Below are 23,450 nucleotides of genomic sequence, written 5' to 3' on the forward strand. Positions count from 1 at the left end.
CTTCCTTTCCCTTAGTGAGAATAAGTTGTATTATCTTCACAATAATGTAGAAATAAGGGTGAATGTATGAGGCACTTGAGATTAATAGAGAGCATTTTTACCAGGTGTGAACAAATACTTACCAAAGACAGAAATGAACTTCCTGGGAAATGCAGCTCTCCAGCTGTCTCTCCAAGAGGCCAATCAATGGAGACCCATTTAGGTCAGTAACAACCTTACCCTAACAAGCTCCACACCATTTAACTCCATTTGATATAAGATTCTCCCAAAGGTAATTGTGAATTGGAAGGGTCTTCACAGATCAAATCTAGCATAGCCAAATCTCCTGTTGTCTTTCAGCTTTCCTGGCATTCTCTACCTTACCCCAGCTGGCTCAGAAGGTCAAAGCTTCTTATGCCTTGGCTCTGGTGTTTTCCATTCATCAAGTCAGAAGTTTTCCTTTCTAGCTGCTTTCCATGGTACACCAGATAGTGCTCAAGGTATGCAATTCCTTTTGCAAACTGGAAGTCTACAGGAAATCAATTAAAAGAAGTAGAGCATGAGCCCTGGTAACACCTGGTGTGCATTGCAGAGTAAATGACCCCAAATGTAGTTCCAAAGCCATTTACCTAGAGAAGGGAAAGAAAACCTTTCTGGGTAAGAACATAGATTCATTTTAATATGAAAAAAATCTCCAACAGAGGAAAACTTGGGATTGATCTTACCTGATTCCTGTCTTCATCTTCCTAACTCTGAGGCTCAGTGCTTACATGATTTTGGACAAGTCATTCTTTCTCTCTGGGCTTTGGTTTCCTAATTTTTTCCCCCTTTTTAAAAAAAAAAATTTTAGAACATTTTCCCATGGTTACATGATTCATGATCCCCCCTGTGATGAAGAAGAAATACTTTGCAACAAACTGAGTGGTGCATAAGTTAGAGTGAGTGATTGACAGGAGCACGTGACTAAGAGTCACATGGGAGCCCAAGGCTAGAGATCTGGGATAAGATTCTATGCTCCTGAAAGGGCCTTGCTTGGAGGCTTGGAAAAAGCAGTTTTCTGGATTTCTCCTGAAACCAGCAGAAGAGAGAAATCGTTTGAATCTGGCTGCTGGCAACTTCAGTAAAGAAGACTGAAGACAGACTTTGCCTCTGGACCTGTTTGGAGAGATTCAAACTGAAGATCCTGGCCCATGTGATTAGACTCCTTGTGTGAAATTTGGCTATTGGGAAACTTTACTGCTTAGCTTAATACAATACTTTATAGACATTAGATTGTAAGATAACTTGTAGATTTTCTCTGTTCCTTCCTCCCCTTCCCAACCAATAAATCTGAATTTTTTATGTTACCTTTTGTTCATTCCTCACTAAATTCCTATCATAACACCCCCACCCCCATTCTTTACTCCCTCCACCCAAAGCTGACAAGCAATTCCATGGGTTATCCATGTATCATTGTTCAAAACCTATTTCCATATTATTCATATTTGCAGTAGAGTCATCTTTTAACACCCAAACCCTACTCATATCCATATCAAACTATGTGAATGATCATATGCTTTTCTTCTGTGTTTCAGCTCCAACAGTTCTTTCTCTGGATGTGGATCTTTCTCCTAAGTTCCTCTGGATTGTCCTGGATCATTGCATTGCTGCCAAAAGAAAAGTCTATCACATTTGATTATGCCACAATGTATCAGTCTCTGTGAACAATATTCTCCTGGTTCTACTCCTTTCACTCTGCATCAATTCCTGGAGGTCGTTCCAGTTCACATGGAGTTCCTCCAGTTTATTATTCCTTTCAAAACAATAATATTCCATCACCATCATATACCACAATTTATTCAGCCATTCCCCAATTGGTGGACACCCCCTTATTTTCTGATTTTTTTTTGCCACCACAAAGAGCATGACTATAAATATTTTTGTACAAGTATTTTTCTTAAATATCACTTTGGGGTCCAAACCCAGCAGTGATATGGCTGGACCAAAGGGCAGCCAGTCATTTAAAGCCCTTTGATCATAATTCCAAATTGTCCTCCAGAGTGGCTGGACCAATTCATAACTCCAGCAGCAGTGTATTAGTATCCCAATTTTGCCATATCCTTTGACAAGATACAACACCCATTCCTATTGAAATAACTGAAAAGTATAAAAATAGAAGGGCTTTTCTTCAAAATAACATTACATATTTAAAACCATCAACAAGTATCATCTGCAATGGGGATAAACTAGAAGCGTTCCCAATAAGATCAGGAGTGAAGCAAGGATACCCATTATCACCTCTATTATTTAACATTGTACTAGAAATGCTTGCAGTAGCACTTAGAGAAGAAAAAGAAATTGAAAGGATTAAAGTAGGCAATGAGAAAACTAAACCATCACTCTTTGCAAATGATATGATTGGTCTACTTAAAGAATCCTAGAAAATTGACAAAAAAGACTAATGGAAATAATTAACAACTGTAGCAAAGTTGTAGGGTACAAAATAAACCCACATAAATTATCAACATTTCTGTATATTTAAAACAAAATTCAGCATCCAGAGTTAGAGAAATTCCATTTAAAATCCCTCTAAACAATATAAAATATTTAGGAATTTATCTACTAAGACAAACACAATAACTATGTGAACACAACTACAAAACCCTTTCCACATAATTAAAACTAGGTCAAAATAATTGGAAAAACATTAAATCCTCATGAGTAAGGTGAACTAATATAATAAAAATGACACCCAAACTAATCTACGTATTCAATGCCATACATATCAGACTACCAAAAAACTTTTTAATAGAATTAGAAAAAATCATAACAAAGTTCATCTGAAAGAACAAAAGATCAAGAATATCCAGGAAAATAATGAAAAGAATGTGAAGGATGGCGGTATAGCAGTACCACATCTTAAACTATACTATAAACCAGTGGTCATCAAAACAATGTGGTACTGCCTAAGACAGAAGGGTGGATCAATAGAATAGACTAGGGGTAAATGACCTCAGCAAGTTAGTGTTTGATAAACCCAAAGATCCCAGCTTTGGGGATAAGAACTCACTCTTTGACAAAAACTGCTGGGAAAACTGGAAAACAGTATGGAAAAATTGGGTTTAGATCAACATCTTATACATTTTACCAAGATGAATTCAAAATGGATATAATATATGACTTAAATACAACAAGTGAAATCATAAATAAAGTAGGTGAACATAGAATAGTATACCTGTTATATCTGTGGGAAAGGAAGGAATTTAAGACCAAGCAAGAGAGAGATCATTGCAATATGTAAAATGAATGATTTTTATTATATCAAATTAAAAAGGTTTTGTATAAACAAAACTCATACAATGAAAATTAGAAGGAAATCAACAAACTGGGAGAACATTTTTTAAGAAAACTCTCTGACAAAGGTTTAATTTCCAAAATATATAATTGTTTGTTGCCCATTTATCAATTGGGGAATGGCTTGATTTTTTATACCATTGATTTAGCTCCTTATAGATCTGAATAATTAGACCTTTGTCAGAGGTTTTTGTTATGAAAATGTTTTCCCAATTTGTTGCTTCCCTTCTAATTTTTGGTAGTATTGTTAATTTAATGTAATCAAATTATTTCACATTTTGTAATTTTTTCTCTCTTGCTTGGTCTTAAAATCTTTCCTTTCCCAAAGATCTGACAAGTATACTATTCCGTGTTCACCTAATTTGCCTATAGTTTCCTTCTTTCTATTCAAGTCATTCATCCATTCTGAGTTTATCTTGCTGTAGTGTGTGAGATATTGATCTAGACCTAATCTCTGCCAGACTGTCTTCCAATTTTCCCAGTAATTTTGTCAAATAATGTATTTTTGTCCCAAAAGCTGGGATCGTTGTGTTTATCATACACATAACATCCTACTGAGGTTATTTACCCCAAGTCTATTCCACTGATCCTCCTGTCTGTCTCTTAGTCAGTACAATATTTTTTTGATGACCACTCCTTTATAGTATTGTTTGAGATGTGGTACTGCAAGGCCACCTAAAGGAAGGTGTATTTTAAAATTGATTATGTGGAAAGAAAAGATAGCAGTAAAACATATTTCTTCATGAAGATTTTTTATTTCTCTCAGTGTAATAAAATGAAGTAGACAGTCCCATAATCTCTCTAAGAATCACATTGTACAGGAGAAAAGAAATTCAAACCTAATCCCTATAGAAAAAGAAGGTGATTTCATCACCAATAAAATATTTATGGGGTTTTCTTTATCATCTCAATGATTTCATTATAAATTTTTTGTGGTGCATTAAGACTAAAAAGAAAATCCAAATGATTATATGTAGGCAGAATCTTGTGGTAAATCAGGTTGGGGATTTGGGGGACTAAGATGGCGACATCTTCTGGGTTAGTCACCAAATCTTTTTGACCACTCCACAATGCTGTTGGCACTCTCATAGATGACAGGTTGTACCTTGGTGGGATAAACTGTGTGAACACAGAGAGCAAGAGACTTCACAGAGTCATTCAAAGCCATATTACATGGGTGAGTGAGTGAGGCTCTTCTGCCTATAACTCTATAAAAATGTTTTACATATTTCTTTTATTCTTCTAAATGGGACCACCAGAACCTAATACTATAATAGATGGCTTTGTTTACTTTTTTTAAAAGGAAGTAAATAATACCACTATGATGGGGGCTAGAGGAACATCTTGGTTCTTGGTAAATAATTATTATTTAAAATAAAATGAGTAAATATATTTTCTAATATATTCATGTGATATGTATTTTATATTTGCTACACTTTCATGTATGCAAAATACTAACAATATTCATGCATATATATATTCATCCATTAATAGATATGAATTTCATCTATCTCTCCATCAAGCTATCAACAAATATGTTAAGTCCAAGTAAGCTAGGATGTGGCCCACATACCAGAAGAATGAGTCATCTTTTTTTTGATCTGGTCTCTAGGTTGGCAGGAGGAGGGATGCTCTAGGCTCAGGGAATTCAGATTCTGGCCAGGCATTGAGTAAGTTTTCTTGCCACCTCAATGAACAAGACTGATGCTTGTAAACTAAAGGACAGAAATCATGAAGGGGTTTCAGAGCTATTTCAATGCTCACCACCAAAGCACATTTGGCAGGGAAGCAATGTGGTGAGGCATAAAGTGGGCTGGATTTGACATCAGGACACCTAGTTTGCTGTTCTCATTGTCTTAAAAAGAAAAAAGCACCCTTTATTTCAAGAAAATTACCTGATTATAGTGAGCCAGGTTCTCTTTTTCATTCCCCCAGTCAAAAGCTCGTGTAACATTTGGAATGTCATGAAAAGTCTAAAAAGGAAACAAAGCAAAGCAAAACAAAAAGAATAAACACACCTCTTGGAAACAATGGCCATCCTCAAGTTCAGTGGATAAAAACCCCCATTGCATCCAGCCTGGAAAGATGAAAAAAATAATATATATGTGTATACATGATTCCATCACAAATGAAAATAAGACTATATGTCCTGTGATCACAAAAAGCCTGGGAAGACTTATATGAAATGATAAAGAGTGAAGTGAGCAGAACCAGGAGAAAATTGTACACAGTAACAACAATGATGCACTTAACTATTATCAGCAAGGCAGGGATCCGTGACAACTCTAAGGGTTTCAAGGACACAAACATTTCTATTTCCTCCCATAAAGGAACTGAGAGAGGCTGAGTGCACATTGAAGCTGCCATTTTCCACTTTCTCCCCTTCATGAGGGTTTTTCCCACAGAAGCACTGTGTGTCTTCTTTTACAACATGATAAAAATAGAAATATGTATTGACTCCTAGCATATATATATATATAACCTATATCATATTCTATGTCACATTATTTTATCTCCGGGTGGAGAGAGAGGTGGAGGGAGTGAGAGAGCAACGAAAGCAAAATATCAGAAAATGATTAATAAAAATTGTATCTCTATATAATCTGGATGAAATATTTAAAAGGCTCTAGGTTCTGGGATAAAGAGGGAAAACTGGGTGGGAGCTGGGAACCGTTCAGCTTTGGGGGGTTTCCTGGTACCTTAAGAGAGCCAAGTATGTCTTACATGAAAATAAATAAGCCAATGGGCTTAGAACTTGAAATCCTATGGGATGGCTGTTATGATCCCAGTGAAGCTTCTATCACAGGACTCTGAGCTTTGCTGATGAACAACAAAGTAAAAGGAATCATTTACAAGATGCTTATTTTCTAAAGGGGACACAACTCAGAGAAAGAAAAAGAAATCCAAGCATACTGAGGTGGAAACTGGCACTAAGAACAGGGTACTAATGACAAAAGGCTTTCCTTGGACGGCATAAAGTTGGAAACTCCCAGCAGGCACACTAGACAGGTGGGGACCCAAGACTTGGTGATTAGGTTGTTTTTCCATATTTTGTGGAGGCATTGCGAGAGACGAGTCTTCAACTCCCACCCTAGAAGCATTGGCCAAATAGTACCTGGGCGTAATGGAGAATGTTCTGGATGGATGTTCCCTGGAGGCCATGTGACATGTAGACATCAATTCGGCTCTAAAAGGAAAAAGCAATCATTTAATTTTTCCACAAATTTTACTCCAAGAGCTTCTGATAGCCTGAAATTGGGCCTGGAAGGCTCAGTCAGTGGAGCCGATTGTTGAGCAGATTCTATCATGCTGGAAAGCTCTCCAGACCAGGTCTGGTAGGTGGCTGGGCTTCTCTCTCAGGACCAGCCTGGCTAAGCCTAGAGTGAAGCACCAGCATTGGGTCCTCCATCGAACAGAAAAAAAACTGGCCACCTTAATCCATGAGACCAAGCAAAATGCTCCCCATTCAAATGAAATGACCCCGAAGAAAAGAAAGATGAGAAAAGGCCATGGATTAAGCCATTTCTCTTCTGGTAGACCCAAAAATCTGGGGAGGAAATAATGATTTTTGGTTTCATTTATCTAGTTCGGATAGAGGAAGGTTCAGGTCTCCCACTAGTATAGTTTTTCTATTTCGTCCTTGAGCTCCTCTAGTTTCTCCTTTAGAAATTTGGATGCTATGCCATTTGGTGCATACATGTTGAGGACAGATATTTCCTCACTGTCTATACTGCCTTTTATCAGGATGTAATTACCTTCCCTATCTCTTTTAACTACATCTATTTGTACTTTGTCAGATATCATGATTGTGACTCCTGCCTTCTTTTTGTCAGTTGATGCCCAATAGATTTGGCTCCACCCTCTTACTTTTACCCTATGTGTATCTACCTTCCTCATGTGTATTTCTTGTAGACAGCATATGGTAGGGTTTTGGATTCTAATCCACTCTGCTATTTGCTTGCATTTTATGGGTGAGTTCATTCCATTCACATTCAGAGTTATGATTACTAGCTGTGTATTTCCCAGCATTTTGATTTCTGCTTCTGTTCCTGCCTTTTCTTCTTTCACTATTTCCTTCTACACTGATGTTTGCTTTTAAACAGTCTCCCTTGTTCCCACCCTTATTTTATTTCCCTTTCTACCCCCTCTCTTCTAATTCCCCCCCCTTATTTTCCCTGTAGTCTTTCTAAAGTTAACCCCCCTCCCTCCTCCCTCCCTTGTACTGCTACCCTCCCCACCAGACCATTTGTTACCCTTCTACTCCCCTATAGGGCGCAAATCTATTCTCTGCCCCCAATGGATTGGATTGTTTTTCCCTCTTTGAGTCAATTTCAAAGCACATAAAAGTTGAGTATTTCCTGTCTCTGACCTCTTTACCCTTCCAGTGTATTGATTTTCTCTCCCCTCCCACCATGAGCTTCTTTGTGACATATAAATTTACCACTGTTTGTTTTTTTCCCATTTCTTTTAATATTATCCTATTTTTAAGCTCTAGTTATATATATATATATATATGTATATATATGCATACTCATGTGTATGTATTTATGTATGAATATATCTATATACCTACTTATGTCTTGTCCTTTCATCCTATACAGTTTGTTGCTGTTCCCTCTAAGTGTACTTTTTTTGCTGCCCAGGTAATAACAACAGTTTTTAAGAGTTACCAATGACCTCTTTTCTTATAGGGATACATATCATTTTAACTTATTGAGTCTCTTAAAGAATTTTTTTTGTTTTGTTTTTCTTTTTTCTCTCTTTTTTAATTACCCTTTGATGATTCTCTTGAGTTTTGTGCTTGGACATCAAATTTTCTGTTCAGGCCTGGTCTTTTCTTTACAAATTCTTAAAATTCTTCTATTTTGTTGAATGACCATACTTTATCCTCATTGTAGTTCCTTGGTATCTGAATGACTTCTTCTTGGCAGCTTGTAATATCTTTTCTTTGGTCTGATAGTTCTTGAATTTGGCTATAACATTCCTGGGTAGTGTTAGTTGGGGATTAAGTACAGGAGGTGATCTGTGGATTCTTTCAATCTCCACTTTTCCCTCTTGTTCTAGGATATCAGGGAAGTTTTCTTTAATAATTTCCTGTAATATAATGTCCAGGCTTTTTCTTTTGTCATGGTCTTCTGGTAGACCAATGATTCTTAAATTGTCTCTCCTTGAACGATTTTCTAAATCCTGTGTTTTGTGAATGAGATGCTTCATATTTTCCTCAAATTTTTCATTTGTTTTGTTTTATAGTGTCCGGCTGCCTTGTGAGGTCACTTGATTCTAGTTGTTGTATTCTGGTTCTTAAAGACTGGATTTCATCCTTAGCTTTTTGGTTGTCCTTTTCTTTTTGGTCTGATTTTCTTTGGAGGTCATCTTTCATCCTCTTTACCTCATCTTTCATCTCCTTTTTCTCATCTTTCATCTTCTTCACCTCATCTTTCATCTGCTTTGCCTCATTTTTCATCTCTTTTGCCTCATTTTTCAGCTAGTTGATTTTGGCTTTCAAGACACTATTTTCTTGTTTTAGTTCAAGTGCCTCTGTTTCCAGATGACTTATCTTAGTTTTTAAGTTCTTTTCCCAATTATCTTCAGCCTCTCTTAATTGTGTTTTGAATTGCATTTTGAGTTCTTCCAAAGCCTGTATCCAATTCACTGGGATTTCTGATTTTTCCTTGTAGATCCCTCCCCCTCTGTTTCATTCACTCTTTGCTCATTACCTGTGCAGAAGCTGTCTATTGTAATTTCTTTCTTCTTTTTCTGTTGTTTGCTTGAGTTTACCCCTTCTTTGCTCCCCATATTTGTCTGTGCTCTTGCTCCTCTCATTTTTTTTTTTGTTTTGGGGCTGTCATTCTCCCCTCTTGGAGCTTTGTCAGATCTCTTGGTACAGTCTGTAGGGGAGGAATGTTAGCTTCCCTGTCCTCTGGAGGCTTTTGATTGGATTAAGTTCAACTGGGCTGGGCTGTATGTGCTCTGAGGCCTAAGACTTCTGGAAGGCTGGACCGCCGAGGCTCTCTCCAGTTCTCTCCAGCTGCTTCTCCACTGTCCGCAAGGTTCCCCAGTGACTTTGCCTGCCCCGAGATTCCTGTCCTTGCCGGAGGCCTTGCACTCTAGGGGGTGAGGGGTCCTGGCCTCCCTGAGCTCTGAGGAGTCCTTATGGGATTAGGTTCAACTGGATTGGTCTGGATGTGCCCAAAGGCAACGGTGAGACTGGAGCCAGATGGAAGGACCCAGCCACGGCCTGGTCTTTCCCTGGCTTCCTCCCCACTGTCCACACTGGATGCTCCAAGCCCAATGCCCCGCTGCTCACAAGATAGACCCTCCAAACCAGCACCTTTGCCCACCCAGATGTTCCCCCAGATGCTGAAGGCTCAGCCATCTGGGTTAGGGGGGAGGGGTCCTGGGACCTTCCCTCTGCCTTCCCCTTAGACCCGAGTGTTCTTGGATTCTGTCTTTTGGGGGGCGTACCTTTTGATTTGAGTTCAGAAGGAGGGTTCCCCGCCTCTATCCTGTTGTTAAGTTTGAATTTCAGTCCCCTGGGAGCATTCAGTTTGTGATTGGTAAGGAAGGGTTTTCAGAGGTCTGAACTTTTGCTGCTTCTAAGCCGCCATCTTGACTTTGCCCCGGAAATAATGATTTTTTAAGAGATCTGTGGGATAATACTTAAGGAATACAAATAACAGGATAACAAATGGACAGCCTTGGGTTCCTTTTTTATTCTGTGTCTTACTTGACTTTCTCAGCAGCTAAGTGGTGGAATGGATAGAGTGCTGGACTTTGGAGTCCAAAAAAATCATCAGATCTCTCCTCCAACACCTACTAGCTGGGTGACCCTGGGCAAATTACTTAACTGTTTTTGTCTGAAGAGCCTCCTTCAGACAGAAAGCAGAGAAGGAAAAAGAAAATCACTCCAGCATCTTTGATAAGAAAACCTCAAAAGGCATAAGGAAGAGAAATCAATAGTCAATAGTCAATAGCAATAAATAAGGCACAGGGAGAATTCTAATGTCAATCAACAAAATGTTGGTTATGACCAACATGGATACAAAGTTTTTCAAATACAGTCCTTACTTACTGAAGGCAATAGAAGGGAACTGATGGCCTTTTACAAGTGATATTCTACAGTAAACAGCATCTTAAGCTGACACAACTGAAACATGTTGAAGAAATTATCCCATTTGGTTCATCATGCATTAAGAAAACCTCTTTGTTATTTAGAAGAAAAAATTCAATTCACTTCAAGCAGAACTTTGAAACTTTTTTTTGCATCCAGTCCCTTTGGACTGTAAGTTCAGAGAAAGGATCTGGTCCTCAGTCATGTTCTGAATGCATATAACAAGGTCTAAACATTAACAAAAAATAAAGATGCAAATTTTCCCATCCAAGTTCCTATCATAGATTTTCTAAAATCTGTGCAAAGTCCCCTTAGAGACCTCTGCATTAACCCAGGGGTCTGACATCCATCTAAAAAGCAAACAAGATTCGCTCGAATACATAGCAAGAGAAATAATTGTGTTTGGTAATCCTCAGGGAGTCCCCAGTAGAGTCAAAATAAAAGAGGAACTCTGAAGGGTGTTCCTTAATATGTAGGATAGGAGGGAGGGACAAGACCTGTGATATTATTGGCCTAGGAATGCCTTGAATGGGAAAATCTCTCTACAAATTCAGACTGGCAACTTCTCTGAAATTTTAGTGTTCTGGGGCATTGCCTAGAACATGGCAAAAGTGAGCTCTGCAGAGTCATATAGTTCATAAAAGGTCAGCAGAGATTGCACACACTGAGCCAAGATGGTAAGCAAATTAGACAGTGTGTAGAAAAATAAAGAATCCATTGGCCATTTTGAAGAAACAGAAGGTGAGAGGGATTGGCAATAGAAATGGGAAGAAGGGACAACCCGAGAAGATCTTCCTTAGTCCAGAGTTCATCAGATCCATTTTTTAAAAAGATAATGTGGGGTTATAGAGAGCTTATTGAGTTTGTCACTGCAGGCCTGAAGTTAGAATTTCGCCTGGCCAACTTTCACCTTTAACACAGATGTGAGTTATTCTTCCTTTAGATGCTTCTTTCCTTTATATGGACACCAAATTCTCCTTCTCCACCTTTACAATGAATATTAGAGCAGAAGATGGACTCTTAGCAAGAACATCTCCTACCAGGAGGATTTTGTATTTTTTCAATATGGCTTCTTTCAAGGTGAAGAGAAGTAACTACAAGAAGTTATCATTAGCCAAAATTTGGCATCAATATTAAGCTTGGGCTTGGTTTGTCTCTTGGTTTATGCTATAGACTCATATTCAGAACACATGGGGTTCAGCACATTGACTTTGCCCAGGCTTTTGCTTAGCTTTCCTTCTCACTCTGATTCATTTACATCACATGTCAGAAAGGATTGCGACTACAAAGTGCACAGTGGGACCCTGCCTCAATATTTCTCTGTGGAGTTTCTTCCATAGAAACCCATGTAATGGGTTTTGGAAGGTCAAGATCCACATAAGGGATTATGAGGATGAATTACCCTGGACAATGGACTACTTCAATTCAGGCACAAACACCAGAATTTTTAGTTCAAAATTTTTAGTTTTGCATATGGCTCCTGATTTTCTTTGGCTCCCTCTTAGCTGGGGGTATTTGCTTATAGTTTTGGAAATGGTTAGTGCTTCCAAGAAGATAGAAGCCAGAATAAGCAGTAAATGGTCCTGAACACGGGAAGCCCAACAGATGGCAGCAAAGAGAAACTCAATGGCCATAAGAGTTGGTTACCAACAAAGTCCAGAAGTGACAACATGATGCTCTACAGTAAGTGGAGATACCATGTCTAGCAAAGATAAATAAGAAGAGAGGGATGGCATCACTAGGGGACATCAGTGCCCTTGTGGTACCACAGGTATGTGTTATTGTGGTTCTATGTATGTCCTGGACACACACATACATTCTCTGCTTTTCCTTTCTGGCCATATAGATTATTGAAACGAGCTTTCCATATATTCTCTTCCTCTTCATGTTTTCTTTATATATGCATTTTCATTGTGGTTCACAAGTTACAGGTTTTCTCTGCCTATGTACCCTCTCTACCTAATGGAGGTATGATAAACAGTTAAAGAATATGCATTAGAAGACTAATCTCATCACTGTTCTTACTATACAATTTAGTTAAATGCCTTTTGTTATAACAAATAGGTTTTCTGGTTGGTTAGTAAAAGTGTTCCTATTGGAGGGGGACTATAACTGATGATTTGAGTGAGTGCTACCCCAAAGAGTACCTTGAAACTGTATATAGCTTCTCGAAGAACCTTGTGCAAAAGAGGTACCCCAGAGCCTACATTAAAAAGGGGGGAAACAGATGAGTATAACAAGAACACTTTAATAAATTCATGTATATATGCAGTATTTTTGAATACTGGGTGTTAGAGAGTATCAGACTTGAATTCAGGAAGACCAAGGTTCAAATCCCACTAGAGAACCCACCCACAGGAGCTGACTAGCTCTCTCATCTTAGGTAAGACTCTTTATCTCTCTCAGGCTAATTTTTTGAATCTTTACTATTGTATAAGTAGAAATTTTGCATAATTGGCACTATACCTACCTGCATCCCTTTCCCTTTCCCTTCATCCTCACATTTGGATTTGTTACCTCTGTATATAGTTTCTGTAACTCTGCCTCTCTCTCTTCTCTCACGGCTGTGACTTGACTTAGCACCCTTTTTATTCTAGGTTTTTATGTTGGTTATTTTAATAAATCTTATTAAATATACTACTTGGTGATGTTTTAGACCCCAAAAGGTTTTCATCAGCAGTACAGAGAGATGTGTTTGTGATTTTTCTAGTCTTTTCTGCCAAAGTTTTGGAATAATGACAATAAAGGACTTTGTTAAAAATATCTTTGCCAAGGTTGAAAGATTTGCTCCATCTGTAGAACTTATGATGAGTATCCATCAGTTCATAGGTTTTTTAAATGTTAACACAGCAAGTAGCTATATAAGTGCTCATGTGAATCCTATATGATAGTGATTTTGTTTGCTATTGTCATTAACTGAGTTATTGTGAATTTTGGTACTTTCTTTGAATGTGCATTATCTACTGCATTACTGTTTTATAAAGCTGTTACTTTGTGAAAATCATTTGCACTCACACAGTGGTTCATAGCCAAGTTGGGGAGGAAATGGATATTATTCTTTGGGTGAGAAACCTTTGTATTCTACCTTTCCTTGGCTGAAACAGTGTGTACTGATTGTAAGCTATATATTTTGGATTTTAAAAACATTTTTATTATTGTTTTTCTTTGCATGTGCAACATAGTATTTGAATTTTATTTTTTCTCTCCTTTTTGTATTTGAGGCATATGTCACCACTATTGAAATTTTCTTTAACTTTTTTGATTTTGCAGTAATATGTTTAAAATACATTTGCCCTAATGTCAATGTATACCCAAAAAAGCTTTAGACTATAGAAATAATGCCATTGATTGTTTAAAAAATTATTGGACTTTACTTAATGATTCTGTCTGATTCCAAGAGAAGGGAATAAAAAAAAAACCACTGCACAGTGCCAAAGAAGCACAAAGCTAATCTGCATAGTGACAACTGAGCATAAGGTCAAAGGGACCAACCAATCTCAGTGGGATTGATGAAATTTTGAGCCAAGACAAGAGAACATGATCTTTCTTGGTGTTCAAGGTTACTACTGTTTGACATATGTCAGAGGCAGGTCTTCCCTGATCCATATTCTACCAAGAATCTCACTTTGGCTGCCATCATGGCTCTAGGATCCCTCAGAGAAAAGATAAAATCAGACCAAGTAATGCTATTTCCAATTTGCTACTGAAATCTAGTGCCTTTTCTGTCTTTAATGGTGTGGCAAAATTTCTGTAGTCCTGGCTACTGACTGGGTAAGTGCATAATTACATAAATCACTTTAACTAGACCCAGATTTAAGGACCTGTTATAGGTTTATTTTTCCTTTACTAAGATTTTTTTTTTTACACATAAGACTGATATTTTATATTTCATTCACAAGTTATTTTTTTCTTTCTTATTTGGATTTTTTGATGTCTTTGGTTTTCTTTTGCCAATTGATTCATATGCCTCATAATTCAGCCATGCATCCCTGAGTGATCCCTGTGTTTGTTTTTATCCTCTTCGGGGGGGAGGACTATGTTATTGTTATGAACTTTGATTTGAATTTGAGCCTAATTTATTTTCATTTTTTTTTAAACCCTTACCTTCCATCTTGGAGTCAAGGCAGAAGAGTGGTAAGGGCTAGGCAATGGGGGTTAAGTGACTTTCCCAGGGTCACATAGCTGGAAAGTGTCTGAAGTCAGATTTTAACCTAGGACCTCCCATCTCTAGATCTGGTTCTCAATCCACTGAGCTACCCAGCTGCCCCCTTGAGCCTAATTTAGGATGAGACTATCTCTCACAATACATAAGGAAAACTTTTTGGAGAAAGCACCATGAAGATGCCTTCAGAGACCACATGCTGCACCAGAAGATCCAGAGTGAACTTTGAGATAAGGTGAATTTGTACTCTGAGGGGGTTGAATGCATTTGTTTGGAATGTATACTCTCATGCCAAAGGGGACTACCTCCAAATTGTCCTTTTATCAATGTGCTTAGTTGTCATTGATTTTGTTCTCTTTTCCTTTTATCCACAAATTATTGCAATTTTTGAGTTGGTTATATTTAAAATGATCCCTTTGCAGAGACTGGTCTCCCAAAAGAATCACAGGAGTGAATGTATAAGTGGAAATTTTGTATAAATGACACATCTCCCAGCAACTCTTTCCCTTCATCCTCACATTTGCATTTGTTAACTGTGTATATAGTTGTCTGTAACTCTACCTCTCTCTCTTCTCTCACAACTGTGGCTTGAGTTAGTTCCATTTTTACTGTAGCTTTTTATTTTTGTTATTTATTAAATCTTATTAAATATACTACTTGGAGTATTAGATATTAATGTTAAAATCTATATTCTAATATTAATAATTATATCTCAGAAATGAAAGTGTAAGAATTAAAAAAAATAATATATCTAGGTTGCTTTCAGAATTGTTTATTGTTATTACTTGGTTTTTGAAGAGAATGAGGCATAGACTAGGAAAGTACATGAGTCCAAAAGAAGCCTTGTGTATTGTGAATCTTAAAACTGCTCAGACTGTACCTTAGAAGATTTGGTTAAATTTTCCCCCTATTTTTAACAATGGATGTACTTGATCAGGAATGTATTGAGAACTTTAAATTACTCCACCCTACTCAGACAGTGCCTTAGGGGAAGATAAAGTTGCAAACTCCTTTTTGAACAATGAAAAGTCTCTAACTCATATCATATAGTAAAGCTAGAACCTTAAGCTAGGTCGATTTTTAGATTCAATACAAAAAGGTGCTAAATATCTATAAAGGTTAAATTAATCACTAAAAGGTCAAGCAACTTACAAAAGGCACACTTAACAAAAGAGGTGTGAAGTTTTAATCTAACCAGAAAAGGTGAGAACCAAAGAAGATGAGAACTAAGAATGGGCAGTCCTGGGGGAAAAAAAGTCTACTGTGATTGGTAGATGTGAAAATTTAGGGGAGATGACATAAGAGAAAATTTCTTTAAAAGGAGAAGTCAATTCGGGCAATTGAATTTAGTTTGGAGTTAGTTGGAGTTCAGAGTTGAAGTGAGGCCTGGAGCTTGCTTGAAGACGATCTTGTGGTAGGTGAAAAAGACTGACTCACTCTCCCTTAGGCTCAGGCCTAGGCCATTTGGCTTAGGCCCTTTCTACTATTTACTCTCTCTCTGTCTCTCTCTCTCTCTCTCTGTCTCTCTGTCTCTCTCTGTCTCTCTGTCTCTCTCTCTCTCTCTCTCTCTCTCTGTCTCTCTCTCTCTCTCTCTCTCTCCTTCCCTTAATTCCTTCACTTATATTAATTAAAATCTCCATAAATCCCTGGCTGACTTGGGTATTTTCATATTTGGGAATTTCCCACTTATTTTAGATTTTAAGTCAAAACACTAAAAATTACCTTTACAGTTTTGGCCAAACCTTTAGTGTTTGGCCTTTACAATTTTTAACATTCACAGTGTTGGCAACCACGTTTTGGTGGTTACAGTATCTCCAATGGCTTTATCCATGTAGTGGAGAAAAGTTTTTGGTGGTATCTATGACCTCCAGAATAGGTGATATTAGGGATTGATGATTGGTCAGGGTTTTAAAGAGATAAAATATCACATAAAATATCGTAGGGGTTATCTCTCATGTAAAAACTGCATGCCACTAACATCTGAGAAGAGGAAAAGGAAACACATCATACCATGTTTAAATTTTTTGGTTCAAATAACTCAAAGATGATTTTGTCACAGATGATACTAATTATCTTATTGTTGCATATGTCAGTGACCAGAAACTTGGTGATGACAGTCTCAGGCAGAAAGTCCTTGTCACCCAGTAAAAGCTGTGAAGGAAAAACAGAAATCAAATATGGCAGCCACTAAAATGGGAAAAGTTGAATTTTAAAAATAACAGCTCCCCAATGCCAGTACTATCAGATACTGCACACCCACTGTCTGCCAACAATTCTTGAATTGTTAAGAGATATAATGTGAAGGGCCTGAGTATTATGGCCCATGAGATACAAGAATCAGATTTGGGTAGGAGCTAAGAAGAACCCAAAAGTTCCTGACTATATCCTCAAAAGTGGCCATGTAGACCTTGCCTGAGCTCTTCAAATATGAGGGAAATAATAAAGGAATAAACATTTTAAAAGTATCTACTCTGTACAAAGTATTATGCTAAGCATTCTTTACAAATAATATTCCATTTCATCATAACAATACCCATGAGAGGCCAGTGTCATTATGATTCCTAAGTTACAGATGAAGAAACTGAGGCAGATATAGTGTCTGACCCAGGTCATATAGCTAATGAGATTCAGCAGAATTCAAATTGAAGTCTTCTGACTTAAAATCCAGCATTCTGTCTATATATAGTATCTTGGTGGTACAACAGACAGAATTCTTAATTTGGAATTAGGATAGCATAAATTTGAATTTTGCATCAGACACTTTTAAGCTTTGTGACGCTAATTCAATTTTCAACCTCTAGGAAAAATACAATGGCAGAAATTAAATATAGACCACTACCTCACACTCTATACCAAGATAAGGTAAAAAATGGGTATATGATTTAGACACAAAGGGTGATACTATATGTAAGTTAGGGAAATATAGAATAGTTTACCTGCCAGATATAGGGGAAAGGGACAACATGACAAGATGTAAAATGAATGATTTTACCTATCTTAAATGAAAAATTTTGTACAAACAAAACCAATTTAACCAATATTAGAAGAGAAACAATAAACTGGGAAAATATTTTATAATGAGTTTCTCTGAAAAAGGTCTAATTTCTCAAATATATAAAGAATTACATCCAAATTACAAGAATGCAAGTCATCCTACATTTGACAAGTGGACAAAACATATGAATAAGAAGTTTTCAGATGAAGAAATGAAAGTTATCAATAATCATAGGAAAAATGTTCTAAATCCCGCTTCTTAACATCAATGCAGATTAAAATAACTCTAAGGGACCATTTTGCACTCATCGGATAGAACAATATCACATTAAAGGAGAGTGACAAGTTTTGGAGTGGATGTAGCAAAATTGGTACAATAATGCATTACAGGTAGAGTTGTGAACTGATTCAACCATTCTGGAAGACAAGTTGGAACTATACCCAAAGGCTATAAACCAAATGCATATCCTTTGATCCAGCAATACCATGATTAGGGCTGTTTCCAAAGAAATTTTTAAAAGGGGATGAAAGGATATAATTGGACAAAACTATTGCTAGCAGCTCTTTACTGGTGCCAAACAACTGGAAATTGAAGGGATGTCCACCAGTTGGGAAATGGCTGAACAAACTGTGGAGTTGTGGCATATAATGGTGATGGAATAGTATTGTGTTGTAAGCAATGATGAATAGAATTTCAGAAAGAGCTGGAAAGATCATGCGAACTGATACAGAGCAAAATAAGCAGTACCAAGGAAACATTATAAACAGTAAAAGAAATAATATGGAATGACCAACTGTGAAAGTTACCTATTATTGGCAATATAATGATCCAGGGGATTTCTAGGGGATTTATGACAAAGGAAACCAACCACCTCCAGAGAAAGAACTACGGAAGGAGGAATGTAAATCAAATGTTTTCACTTATTGTTTGGGGTTGTGGTTTTATATGACTTTTCCCTTCAAAATGTAGATAGTAAAATCATCTTCCTCCCAGGGTTGTTGCAAGGGTCAAATGAGATCATGTAAACAAAATAGTTTGGAAACCATATAGCATAATATGAGTGTTTGGCACTGTTACCGTTATCTACCTAAGATATCTCTGTTACCTTATACGGATCCTCCTACCCATTTCTCTTTGTTCCCATCATGCGAAGAATAAAGCAATTTTCACTTCCAAACAACAGAATTTCATATATTCAAAGAAAACTCTCATGCTCCTTCTCTACTCCCTGAATCTTCTCTTCTCAAAGATAAAGAATCTTATTTCTTTAACTCAGATTCATGTTCATCACGATGTCCAAGTTCATCAGCTGGATACTCTCATTTGAATGTCTCATTTCCCATTAGATACACCCATTTTTTACTTCCTTGGCTTTTCCATCATAGAGCATCCCCCACCACCCACAGACCCATCATTGGGAATTCTCATCATCTGGCAAGATCCAGTCAGCCTTGGGACTCAAACTTCATGAGATCATCTGTCCCTCTGATAGGAGAGGAGAGTCATAACATCGTCCACCTAAGGGCATCAGTTCAACTAGGTCTTTCCAGCTCTTTCTGAAATTTTATTCATCATTCCTTACAACACAATAATATTTCATCACCATCATATGCCACAGTTTGTTCAGGCATTTCACAATTGATCAGTATCCCTTCAATTTCCAATTCTTTGCCACCACTAAAAGAGCTGCTAGAAATATTTCATACAATTAGGTCCTTTCATCTTCTTTTTATAATTTCTTTGGAATACAGACCTAATAGTTGTCTTGATGGATCAAAGAATATGCATTTGGTTTGTAGTCTTTGGGTATAGTTCCAAATTGCCCTGAGAATAGTTGAATCATTTCAAAAATTCACCAATGCATTAGTGTCCCAGTTTTGTTATATTCACTCCAACATTTGTCACTTTCCTTTAATGCCAGATTGGTCCATCTGATAAGTGTGAGGAGGTACCTCTGAGCTGTTTTAATTTGCATTTATCTTAGGAAGAGAGATTCAGAACATTTTTTCATATGATTATTGGTAGCTGTGAATTCTTCATCTGAAAACTGCTTGTTCATTAGAATAGATCTGTGTTCTTACACAGAAGAGTTTTCTTCCCCATCTCTAGGTAAATGGCCTGCCTTTGGAATTGTGTTTGGGTTCATTCACTACTACTACTATTCACTACTATTACTAGGGCCCATGCTCTACTTCTTCTCATTGATTTCCTGTTCAGTTCTAGTTTACAAAAGGAATTACATACCTTCAGCACTGACTGGCATATCATAAAAGGAAGACTTCTGACATACTTAAGAGAAATCCCTGGAGCTAATGCATATGAAGCTTTGACCTTCTGAGCCAGCTGGGGTAAGGTAGAGAATGCCAGGAAACCTGAAAGACAACAGGAGATTTGGTTATGCTAGATTTGACCTGTGAAGACCCTTCCAATTCCCAACTAGGACTCTTTGAATCTGTGATGCAGAAGCCACAGAGGAGTGCTTAGCCACTCAGAGAACAGCCCTAGGAATGATCGTGGCCAATGGGAGCATCACAGAGTTAAAGAATCTCCAAGTTAAGCCTCAGAGGTCAGCTAGTCTTCCCCACCATCTGTGAAATGAGCATAAGTTTCTCCCTGGGCACTCATATTGCCCATCTCCTTTTCTCCACTCACAGGATCTTAATTTGATCCTCAATAAACAAAGGTAAAGCCAATTTAGTCTACTCAATTTAAAGAGCAGTTGATTCATTTTTTTAAAAAAAATAGTTGGTGTATTTTAAAAGCAAAACATTAAATGGGGAGATCATCTCATGGGAGATTTAAGAGCCCATCACATAGGAGCCATATGATGTAGAGCAAGAGGAAGCTTTGAGGTCACCTTGTCGAAATCCCCCCTTTCACCAATAAGAAAACAGAGATTAAAGGGAATTAAATGGCTTTCCCAAAGTCATGAGTGATAAGACCATGTAGGATGCTCCTCTCCTTCCTGACAAGGCTACCAGGAAATCAAAGGGTGAAAAGAGTCTACTCAACAAAGTAGTGAGAGAAGACATCTTTGTGGTTCAACATCATTTCTTGCATGCCTCGGGCTGTCATTTCAGGAACAAGAGGTTTCAGTTTTTCCCCACTGCCCCAGTGAGCCTGTTCCTACTTGCTTACATCTTGAGTGTGTTGTCTTTTGCTTGGATAATTCTGAATTCGCTCTCTTCTCAACTGAAATGAATGCTATTCCTGATACTGTTCTAAGGATTCCCTCAAGTGATCTGAATGTTATGTCAGGGTCCCTGCACTGCTAGATGGGAGAAACTGCAGATATTGCCTATATGACTCTTGTTGGCCTTTTTTTCTCCTTTGGCCAATTTGCAGAGTTTAAGGTGAAACCTAAGAATTTTTTTTTCATTTACAATTCTCTAATTAGTCAGTAGGGGCATTTTTCATGTGAATTATGGATATTTTAATATTTATGGATACAATTGAGAACTTTCTATTTATATTATTTGACCACTCATCTATTGGGGAATTATGTATCCATATATGCATGTATACATATATCTGTAGAGATATAGCTATAAACATGTACATATATATTTCTGTTTATATATCTTCAACACCAAATCTTGATCAGAAATTTTTAATGCAAATATTTCCCCACTCAGCAGTTTTCCTTATTAGATGCATTACTATTTTTTATGCAAAAGCTTTTTACCTTCATGTAACCAAAGTCATCACTTGAATGTCTTGTGACTGCCTTTATCCCTCGCTGCTTTAGAGAATGTTTCCTACCCGAGCTACCAGAGGCACAGAACCTGTGTGTCTTCCATTTATTAATACACCCACCCTTAATAGGAAAGTCTCGTAGCTATTTAGAATGTGTTGGGAGTGTGGGATAAGTAAGATAGTGGTCTCACCCTGGTTCCTGACAGACTGCTCTCTGGGACTCTCTAGTGTCAGAGTCTCTCATGCTCTTCATGTTGAAGATATAAAGAGCAATGAACGACAGAAAGAGAAGGCTCAGCTCATTTAGGAATGGTTGGATGGCTCAACCTCTAGAATAATCACTAAAGAACCAGAAAGCACTTAATCAATGCTTACTATGTGCCAAGCTCAGAAAAGGCACTGAGGATACAGAGAAAAGTGAAACAGGAGGCCCTGTCCTCAAGGAGCTTATATTCCAATGGGGGAAGATGGCATTCCTACAAATAAGCAGAGAGAAACATGGAGAGCATATGGGAGTTAAACGTCAAAAGCACTGCACTAGCACCTGGGGGACTGGAAAGCAGCTTCTCTCTCTATAAAAGGGTAACATGTGAACTCAGTCTTGAAGGTCAACAGGAATCCCAACGAGTCCATAAGAAAAGGGGGGACATTCTAGGGTGGGTGACAATAAGTGCAAGGCACAGAGATGGAAGGATACATCCTCTATGGAGTAGCAGATGTGCCCATTTTCTTGGACTGTAGAGCAGAGAAGAGAGAAAGATGCCTATTGATTCTAGAATGTTAGGATGTGATCTGCCTGTGAAGAGTTTTAAATGACCACCATGTAGAGATGAAGGTGAGGAGAAATATCAGAAGATTGTTGCAATAGTTTATGGGATGGGCAAGTGGAGAGAAGGGCATTTATATGAGAAATGTCGTGAAGTTAAAAACAAGAGGAAATGACTATTATTGGATATGTGGGTTGAGGGAGAGTGAAGAATGGGAGATGACAATTAAATTGTGGCCTTGGGAGACCAGAAAGGTGGTGGCAGTCCTGACAGAGACTCGGAGGGTCAGAAGAGTGGTTAGTCTGAGGCAAGAGATAAACATTTCCATTTGAACACTTTAACGTTGAGATGTCTAAAGAATACCCTGTTTCAACAGAGCAGTGAATATTGGGTAATGTTAGGCTTGTGCTTAGGAGACAGGTAAAGGTTGGGCTCCATTATCTGGGAGATACCCATCTCAATCCATGCAGTTAATAAGATCACTAAGTGAGAGGAAAGAGAGGAAAGAGAACCTAGAATGAGGGGAGCGTTCACATCTAGGGCCGTGAGGTTGATCAAGATCTAGCAGAGGGGCCTAAGAAGAAGATAATGTCATCAAAATCCTGAACAAGTCAAGAGACTTAAAGACTGAGAAAAGGCCAATGTATTTGCCAATTGTGAAATGAATACATAATGGGCAAGTTGGGCTCAACAAATAAAAACCATTAAAAATGTAGGTGAGGCTTGACAATCAATTCCACATTGATCTGAGAAAGTAGGAAGCATCCATTTGACACGGGCATCAGGAAATAAAAGGGGAAAAAAGCTATTGCAGTCTTTGTTTGATAGGCTTAAAATGAATCACTAGGAATAAAATAATTCCAGGATTCTCTGCCCAAGTCAGATGACATAGGAAGTCAAGTCTTCATTTGGGATAGCACATCACAGAATGAGCATGCATGAGCTGGAAAGCACTCAGTGAAGGCTGATCAGGAAGGCAAAGAGCTTTGTGTTCATCCCTCATCAATATTATCAGGTAGTCCATTAGCCTGGACAAAACATAGGGGAGACACATCCGTAGTCTTCAAATTTCTAAGTGACTCTCATTTCATGAGGGATTAGACCTGTTTAACTTAGCCCCAGAAGACACAACTGGGAGCCCTGACAAATGGTTACCTTTCGTCCACTTGGAGGTCTACATTGAAGAGAAATTCCCTCCCTCTTAAGTTGTTCCATCCCTATTCAGAGAGTTCTCTTTTTTAGGATATTTTCCGAGCTCTCTCAAATCTATCTTTCTCTAGTTTCTACACTATGTTCCTTTTCCAGACCTCTGGGGGCAAGAAGAATAAATCTTCCCTCTTGCACAAAAAGCCTCTGAATACAGGGAGTGTCTTTTGTTCCCCATAGCATCTCCTCTAACTTCAACCC

General features: G+C 37.9%; 1 protein-coding gene across 1 annotated transcript in view; it reads right to left on the reverse strand.

Annotated features, from left to right (window-relative positions):
* Positions 1–4,351: 4,351 nt before the first annotated feature.
* The window catches only part of LOC100021594 (gastric triacylglycerol lipase-like), a 32,060-nt gene continuing 12,961 nt past the window's right edge, over positions 4,352–23,450 (reverse strand). The window contains 5 exon segments of the mRNA XM_007478343.2: positions 4,352–4,417; positions 5,208–5,285; positions 6,428–6,499; positions 16,596–16,736; positions 19,825–19,952. Coding sequence (XP_007478405.2) covers positions 4,352–4,417; positions 5,208–5,285; positions 6,428–6,499; positions 16,596–16,736; positions 19,825–19,952 — 485 coding nt within the window.

The sequence above is a fragment of the Monodelphis domestica genome, chromosome 1, assembly GCF_027887165.1.
Source record: "Monodelphis domestica isolate mMonDom1 chromosome 1, mMonDom1.pri, whole genome shotgun sequence".
Lineage (NCBI taxonomy): Eukaryota > Metazoa > Chordata > Mammalia > Didelphimorphia > Didelphidae > Monodelphis > Monodelphis domestica.